The following is a 9,551-nucleotide window of genomic DNA, read 5'->3' on the forward strand; positions in this document are numbered from 1 at the left end:
CCGGTAGCTTGATTCATTAACTTCTTTTGTTGTTACTGAACCGTTTCCACATAGAAATATGAAGAAGTTTTTGTTTTTAGTGTGTGAGAACATCAAACCAATCTATCACTAGTGTTAGATACTGTTGAGCCTCTGAAAAAATGAAATTTTTTATCAAAGGTCTTTGACTTCGTGGCGAATTAGTCCATTTTTTTTTTTCATTTTAAAACAACTGGGAAAGGTCGAAATCTACTTGAAAAAAACATAATAATATTTTTTATTACAGTGAAGAAATATTGCACATTAAAAATTGATGACTGTCTTATGGACTTTCAATGATAATTGTCTCAACAAAATATAAAATATGAATTAAAATAATAAAAAAAGACACAGTAACTTTTTCTACTGCACATAACCAAGTACCCATAAACAGCAAGCTAAAAATATAAAAATAAATTCCTACAATAATAACCATGGAAAATAGCAAATTCCAAAATCAACGCTGCTTATCGTTCACCACTGTCCAAACGTAACCCACCACGAAAGTATCTGAAAAACAACAAAGATCAAGATATGCATCATCATAAAAAAAATTAATCATTAACATAAAATAAACGAACCAAATAATCTTATTTTGTTGCTTCAGGAGGACAGTCTGGTTGATTGGAAGGATGCGCTGCTCTGAATGCAGGGTGGTTTTCAAGTTCCCGGTCAATTCGTAAAATAATTGGAAAGGGTCTTAAATCTACTTGAAACCTGAAAAATTAATATAAAATAAAAATCCATAAACCAAGTATTACGAATAAAAGAGAAACTTTTATCATTCACAAATTTCAAATACAAGTCTACTTGCTTCTTTTTCTTCCCATTATTATTAGCAGTAGTACTAGTAATTTTTATTAATAACCATAGAAAAAACTAACAAGCATCTTTTGTTATTGTTGTTCCATGGAGTGAAATAATTTCCATTCCCAGCCCAGATGTTATCATTTTCCATAGGGACACTGCCATAGTACTCGATAACCCTTGGAGAAATTGGGGGCGAGCTCCCTCCATTCATGCTAATAAATTACATTCATGTGTCAGGCTTAACACTACCCTAGAGTACGAGATATTCATTGCTTGGGTTTCAGTTATGCTTATAAATTACATTTACACGTGACAATTCATTCGCCCTACCCCAGCGTACTTGATATTCATTCCTCGGGGTCTTTACATTCACGCTAATAAATTACATTCATACACTGGACTTAATTCACACTGTCCCAGAGAGTACTTGAATTTCATTTCTCGAGGTCTTTCATACTAATAAATGACAATTACACAGTACATTGAAACAAATAAGAACTGATTCTAATTTCTCCTTTTCAAGTCAATAAGTACATATCTTGTTCGTTTGTACCTCTGGGACCGGCCCCTCCATTCTGGCTAATAAATACATTTGTTCCAATAAACAGCATATATCACAGGCATATACATATGATTTATTTGCAGTTTTATTTATTTACGGACCTGAAGTACTGGAAATGACCTATGCAAGCTGCTATGCTCAAGGTGAAAATCATGTGGAATGTTGAATTTCTTTCTTTGCTCAATCAATTCTCTACAATTTGATATGTGAGATATATCAGGGGGTGAGCCCCTGTTAAGAGGTGTCCATGTGTGACCTAAGTACAACCTGGTAAGTATGACCTTTTCTCTATTAGATTGATGTGTTCTTCCGGTACTGCGGATTCATGCATTCAATTTTCATTTCATCAGTGTTATTTTAATATCCATTGGACATGTGTGGGTGGGTCATATGGTCTCATCATGGGTAACTTTGTCACCTTATCTGCTTCTTCATTCCCATTGTATTACCTAAGTGCTCACGAACCCACACCAACTCTCGAATGAATGTTTTTCTCTTTTCCTTCAACAAACCTTAGTATGACGGATATAGCCAATGTCAAAACACTTGCTAAGGAAGGATATGAGAATATATCTATCTCCCTCCCAATGTAAGCAGCCGCATCCACGTTTTTGCCATCTTGGACCCATCAGCGTAGATAGTCTGGTTACTCTGTATCATCAGCGATTGAATAGAGCGTCCGTGGGGAGGTTTTCCTTCCTCTTCTCTATCGAGGGTTATTAATTTGATTCACCATTTTTTGTGCACCATATAAACGGGAAGTTAGCTATAACAGGGAGGATAGAGTTGGAAGAAATGGTACTGTCATCAGTGTGCTAGGAAAGCAGTATGTAAAGAATACGGTAGTGGACTGAGGACACTACCCTGTACAAAGTAGAGTGTGGATCTGACCCATACTTAAAGTACCTGCAGACCTGGTAGGACTTAAGGATGAGGAGGTGTGAAGACGGTAGGACCTTGAGTTTCAAGACACAACCCGTGTACTAGACTCAATTGAATGTTCAACATCGTGAAGACCCCAACCAGCAGAGCTTCTCCTCAAGCAAGGATGAGATGTTGCCCAGATGGCACTGTTGAACAAATTGATCCACTAAATCTAAATTGATGATCACGGATTATATTTCAATACTGTATGATGGGGAGTAATTGTGTACAGATGAGTTTACCAAGAATTTCCAGTAAACAGAAGGAACAGTAGGAATTCAGAAGGCGGTGTGGACAAATAGTGTATATGAACACCAAACTGTTATTTATATTTACAAAAAAAAAACACGTTTTATATTTAACGTGTTTTTAAAAAAAAATCAATCCTTCTTAAAATTAAATTTATTACTTTAAAAAATGTGTAAATTAATCATACCTGCGTGCGTTAAAAACCTGCGGAATAAGACAACAGTCGCTTAACGTAATCTCATCGCCAACACAATACTTTCCAGCACAAGATGAAAGTAATTTTTCAACAGCTGAAATATTTTTAATATTATTATGCATAAAGATAATAATAATAATTTTTTGTATACCTCTGAGCCCCCTGGTTATCCAATGCTGTGCCCATTCTTTTTTTTTCTCTTCTCCCACGTAAATTAATACAATTAGATTTTGCAATGGCTGTATGCCTGAAGCTATGACATCACATATTTCTCGGACCTAGGCACATTATTTATGTAAGAAAAAAATTTATTTGGATTAAACTGAGATGTACTCATCCAAGAGGCAGACGACATTATCAGTTGCCCCACAAAAATAAAACTGACTGAAATTGTTCTTAATTAAATATATCCATTTTAAAGAAATGGGCAGAGACATACTATTCATTTAATTTAATTTTTTCTGTTACTTTTTTATTTTGATTGTTTTCTAAACCTGTGGGAAGTTTCCTGGCATCGGAAAAATTCAAGATTGGGATCAATCAGATTCGCTAGAACCTTAGTTCTCACAGGAACTCATAAAAGAGTTCAGACAGTACAGAAATGGAGATTTTGCATGCCGCCATGAGCTACAGGAAGTTTCTTCTCCTCAGATGGAGGCACAACCGCTCAAAGGTTAAGAAGCTTTTCTTTTCTTTTGTTTTTCTCAGCGGGGTTACTGGTGACCAAAATCTCCCGTCCTTCCACTGCAACCTAAAAGACTCTTCTTTACTTCCATGCCTCAAAGAGTGGACAACTTTCCACGGTTCCTCTTCACTTATTTCTTTAAGCATCATATTTGCCTTTCCGAAGAGGCTTCTGGCTTTGCCGTTGCAAAAGACACATCATGATGTCTGCTTTTTCTTGACAGTCGGCAGTTATTCCCATTTTTTTGAAATGGTAATTGAATAATGGCCAGTATAAAGAAATTTTCCTTTGTTCCTGCTTGCTGAGAGTGAGGTATTTTTTTGTTTTCCTGGTTGAGATGTTAATAAATTTATAAACTTCTTTTATCATTTTGCACCTGATGATCTACACATCCAGTGTGTCATTTCTTTCTCCATACATTTGTTCAGTTCTGCTCTTATTGGCGTACCAATTTGCAGTTCCAGTCCAAAAGGGCTGTTCCTGATTTTCTGCTAGTTCATCAGCCTGTTCATTTCCTCCAATCCCCTTGTATCACCCACTTCAGAGTTACCTGATGTTTCCAAGGAGCTGGAGATATGTTAGGCATTCCCCCAATGATAAAGCAAGTGTCTTGAACAATTCGCTGTAAATTATAAACTATTTTCCTTGTCATGGCTTCAAAATGCATGCTTATGGTATTAAATTAAACTTGGTACTAGGGCAGCCAACTCTTAAAATTTGTACTGGATTTGGTGATGAAGAAATAAATGATCCTGCCCAAAAGTGGTTCAGAGGTTAAAAAAGATAGTTTTTGGGAATTATCCGAACAAGCGGATTGAAGATGAACCACAGTCTGGTAGACCTGTCTTGAATGACGACGAATTGAGGGAAGCTATCGAACTTGATTGTCATGCCATTTAAGGAGCTTGCCAGGGTGTTCGACGTAAGTAATGAAACCAATCACTCTAGCTTACATCGATAGGAAGAGATGGAAGTTGAGCAAATTCCTCATAAATCGACGGAACGGTAACAACCTTCAACGTTTAAACATTAGTCTTTCATTGCTTCCACAGTACAAATTAGATGTTTTTTACTGTATTGTCGCAACAAAAAATGGATCCTGTACTGAAGGTCGTACTGTTGGCTGTCACTAAATGACCCTCATTGACATGAAAACCAAATATTGAGAAATAAAATATGATGCTTTATGTTTGATTTTGTAGTTTCTGATGAAGACTTTTCTGGTTACCTAGTATAAAAGGGAAACAGCGTAGTCATATCATGTTTAGATTTATGTTGTAAAGAATTGAGAATGAACATTCTCAAAACGTTTTTATCTCAACTAAAAACCTTAATTAATTGTAATATATTAATTGGTCAAGTGGACCATGAAATTAGTGAATTTAAAGAAGTTCTCATCATAAATCATAAAATTTATCATCTTAAGAAAAACTTTATTTATTGCAATTCAATTTAAGGCTCACCTTTGCTCTTTTGTACAGATCCTGTGGCATCAGTGGACGCTGAGGTCTCGTCTCTTCCAAATAGTACATTATATTCAACTAGAAAAATTTCACAATTGTTTTATTTATGAAGCCACGAATTCATCTCTGTATTTAAATATTTTACTGATTCTATAAGCGTATGCCCGTCGATCTGTAACGCCGGTACGTGCTCCATCGGATTAATTTCTCTAAATTCATTGCTGTGCTGTTCACCACCGCCTTTGATTAAACTGACCGGTTTTATGTCGTAAGGGATTTCCTTTAAATTCAAAGCTGTAAAAAATTACAAAAAAAAATAGAAAAAAAGCAATAAAAGGTTTTTATTTATATATGATAAATAATGGGATAAAATATTTTAAAAAATGAAAAAATGAATATGAACAAATATAGCATTGCTTAAAAAAGAAACAAACAAATTTAAACACATATTTACAAAAAAATCCCCCCCTCCACCCGCCGATTCATCATCCTATTTATATTTAGCTTATATGACTCCAGAATCTAATGCAGTAACATAGCAGCACTCTAAAAAGCAGAATCTTGTCAGGTGACAAAACAGACACTACAAGGATAAGATGATGTCGATGTGTAGTGAACCTTGCTAAATCCAACACTGCTGGATAGAGCCCATGGTTTTTTAATTGATTATAGTATGAAAATTGTATTGTAAAATGGTTTGACTCCTTATCCAAGACACCCAATGGGTAGTTGGACAATAAGTCTTCTGTACGACAGGAATTGTTTTATGTTTGGGACCAAGGTGGCCAAATGGTTAGTGAGTATATAAAAAAAAAGTATTGTAAATGGTTCAAAATTGAATACTAAGGCTTATAACACTCTGGGGTCTGAGAAATAAAGCACTCAACAAGGAACTTTCTGGTGTCAAGTGTATCTTGATACAGACTTATAGCACTTCTTTCTAATGCAGCATGCAGTTAGAGACGAACCAAAAAGAAAAGACACACCGTTTTATTTAGCTTTTGCTTCTTATCATCTATTAATTACACTTAAAATACTATTTGTAAATATATGAATAAAAAATCATTGTTAGTATTTTCAACACTACCTCGTCAAATGTGGAGGAATCATAATATTAATCTAAAGGTGGGGGGAGGGGGGAATTTTGAAGTTACCCGTTACGTAATAAGATAAAACTGGCAACAATTGTTCTTAATTGAATTTAATTTTTTCAATACTGAGATTCACACTGCGATGTGAAAAGACCATGTAAAAATGTATATGAAAGATAACTTTTGTATTTATACTGAGGTAAATATTTGTTTGAGAAATAAACAATCAACTGTGTCTTGTTTACTTTACTTTTACTTAGCTGCCTAGTTTATTTTTATTTGTCAAAGTAATAAAAAATATTTAAATTTTGCAATGTTCTTCAAATGATCAATGCACCATGATCATAAGTATTAGCAAAAAACAATATAAAAGTGTCCTTTTTTAGATGGGTGCCTCAGGCCCAGTTCAACTTCGATATTTCTAATAAGATGATTTTTTGACCATTTAAAATCCGACATATCAACTCGCCGTTGATCGGAAAAATGTGCTCTTCGGTTCATTTCGAATGGAAGGCTGGATGTAACGAATAAGTACTACTGTAAAATTTATTTACTTCCAGGAATTAAGATTTACTCTCATAATGAGATTGACAAACAATGACAGAATGTAAACAATAAAGGCAATTACTGTTTTCTTTAGTAAAGAAGCAAATTATTTTAATTAACAATGAAATAAACAAAATGCTTTTTTTTTAGTTTTTGCCATCACTTTATCATTTTTTAATTTAAAATCCAATTGCACCATTGTTTTCAGCGCAAAAAATCCTTTAAAATGATGTGCCAGGATGTATTGAATCGTAGTTGAAATTTTGAAGTTGAACTGGGCCTATGGTACACCGTAAAATTTTTCTACAAAAAAGGTAAAAATTTGAAACTGACTTGAATTATTAAACACGTATTTTTTAAATATTTTTTTTTTAATGTCATTGATTCAAGAGAAATTCAGCCGGGCCGTCTAAACAGGACACCCTGTATATGTGTACAAATGTTGGCTCTAGTTAAAAGTAAAAACTTAATAAATTGAGCAAGGTGCCCCCTCCCTAATCGGACTTCGGCACTTCGAACATTGCAGTAATCTGAATTGGGGAACAATTCAACAAGTCAGAATTTTAAAGTTAACAAATGAAACATTATTTCAGTGGGGGAAAGGGAGGGAGGGAGAGAAAGAGAACAAAATAAAGAGAGAGTGTGTGCAAATGAGTGAGAGGGAGAAAATGAAGGAGAATGTATGAAAATGGAAAATCAAAGGGAGGGAGATAGAGAGAGAGAGTGGGAGTGAGTGAGAGAGGGAGAATGAGGGAGAGTGTGTGAGAAAGAAAAAAAAGAGAGAGTGGGTTAATGAGTGAGTGAAAGATAAAGAGAGATAGCGAGATACAGAGCGTGTGAGAGAGAGAGAGAGAATGAAGGAGTGTGTGAGAAAGAAAAAGAAATGAGAGTAAAATAGAGAGGGAGTGCGTGAGTGAGAGAGGAAGTGTGAGATGTGTGTGTGAGAAAGAAAAAAAAAGAGTGAGTAAGTGAGTGAGTGAGAAAGAGAGAGAAAATGAGTGTGAGAGACAGAGAGAAAAAGAGTGAGAGAGAGCGAGAGAGATAAAGAGAGTGAGTGAGCGAGAGAAACAAAAAGTGAATGAGAGAGAGGGAGAGAGAGAGAGGGAGAAAGAGAGAGAGTGAGAGTGAGAGAGAGAGAGAGAGAGATACAGAAAGTGAGAGCGAGAGAGAGAATGAAGGAGTGTGAAAAAGAAAAAGAAAAGAGATAGAGAGAGCGTGAGTAAGTGAGTGAATGAGGGAGTGTGAGAAAGAAAAAGAAAAGGGAGAGAGAGAATGAAAAGAAGAGTCATACAAAAGGCAAAGACCAGCTTAGACTACTAAAAAATGTAATGCTAGATCAATCTACTCTTTTCTTTTGTTATGTGTATCATACCTACCGCTTCAAAATGAGAGAAAAAATAGGAAGAAGCTAAGAAGAAAATCTTAAATAAATTTTGTGAAAAAAAAAATAAAATAAAAAATAAGTTTTGCTTTAACTTTTTTACATGTTAATTTTTTTAACAGACTGTAATATTTGGTATTACTGATAGAGCTCTCTATGATTATAAGACTTAAATTTTAAGTGCAAATTTATCAGGCTAACTTCAACTCTCAAATGAGAATCGAGTTATAACAATTTTGTAATATAACATAAATTGATTTTAAACATTTTAATGCCTAGTTGAATTGTTATAAGTTGAATAAATAAATTTGTATTTGTATAGTTTTTATGTGTTAGAGATGCTGGATACTCTTGCTTTCAGTATTTTTTGTTGTTGTTATAATATATGTTTTGAAAAAAAAATTGTTTACCTATTCTGACCCTCCATGAGCAGGAACTGCGCCAATAAGAGTATAAAATGGGCTGGAATTAATGAATTGTTATGTAACATCTTGAGTAAAAAAATTGTACAAAAAAGTGATTGAATATAAAAATAATACAAGATAACAAACCTTGCCAATGATTGACATTTTCGTCTAAAAATAGTCCAGGTAAAAAAATAATAATATTAAAAATAAAAATGTCGTAAAATCAACTGCACCGGACGCGGTTGTCAAAAGTCTGCGGTGCTCCCTCGGCCGGGGCGTCGGACAACATTAAATTCAACGTGAGTGGGGCGTCGTCGATTGGTCCTGTCACCGCTCCCACCAGACCGGTGCCCACTCCCAGGGCGAGACGAAAGTCGGAAAGGGAAGAGACGAGAGTTGGGACTTGGGACTTGGGACTTAGGATCGAGAACTGGATTTCCTACCCCGAGCCCGACCCTTATCAAAAACTGGTTATTAACGGGCCAGTTGTGCTCTCTCGCCTCTACAACGAATATCCCTGGCATTTCTGGAGAGGATATTTTTTTTATTCTTCTTTTGGCCCCTTGCCAGGGTTTTGGGTTGCGTAACGTACAACATTTCCAAGGAGAAGTTGAAGAATATAAAAAAAAAATTCGACTCGCATTCTTCCACCTGCTTATTTCTTCCCGCATGCGACATTTATTCCAGTTTTCTCCTTTAACAAGGAAACAAACAATTTCAATTCAAGCAAAAAATACATAATTTCTTTTTAATATAAAAGAGAAACAGAGGGTGGGACAAGATGAAAAGTGCGATTAGCAACATATCTCAAGGGGTGCAACGTGCATGAATTCTTCCCGCCTTATAAAACACTTTATCTTCTACATTTTCGTAATTTAAATGTCAGTGTTGGATTTAAATTCAAGCTGAACTCACAACAACAACAAATAATAATAATAATAATATCGTTACCCTTCATCCGCCTTCAATAAAAATTCGGAACCAGGGCTGCCCTTCTCACAGGGTGTTCGGCTACTCGTGTTACAAACTTTGCCGATAGATTCTACATTCAAAATGGAACCAAAAAGTCCTAATTAACTATGGTCCGAATCTCAACAGTTTCGGAGTTATTCCACTTTTTCTGATTTTTTAAGATTTCACGACCTTGCTTCAAATAAACAATGATAACTCCAAAACTAAAAGGTTTTGGGCAAATAAGTTGATACCATTGAAAACTACG

At 35.1% G+C, this 9,551-nt stretch overlaps 1 protein-coding gene across 1 annotated transcript; it reads right to left on the bottom strand.

Moving 5' to 3' along the window:
* Positions 1–229: 229 nt before the first annotated feature.
* Positions 230–8,816, bottom strand: LOC106673163 (probable maleylacetoacetate isomerase 2). Its single transcript, XM_014405179.2, has 8 exons — positions 8,477–8,816; positions 8,336–8,387; positions 5,053–5,201; positions 4,908–4,985; positions 2,911–3,037; positions 2,751–2,853; positions 600–735; positions 230–528 (listed from the first exon to the last, which is right to left on the bottom strand). Exons 1-7 carry the CDS (start codon positions 8,492–8,494, stop codon positions 609–611), a joined length of 654 nt encoding a protein of 217 aa, XP_014260665.1. The 5' UTR covers positions 8,495–8,816; the 3' UTR covers positions 230–528; positions 600–608.
* Between the last annotated feature and the right edge of the window lie 735 nt (positions 8,817–9,551).

This window comes from Cimex lectularius, unplaced genomic scaffold (genome assembly GCF_000648675.2).
Source record: "Cimex lectularius strain Harlan isolate CLEC.00 unplaced genomic scaffold, Clec_2.1 scaffold201, whole genome shotgun sequence".
In the NCBI taxonomy this organism is placed as follows: Eukaryota; Metazoa; Arthropoda; class Insecta; order Hemiptera; family Cimicidae; genus Cimex; species Cimex lectularius.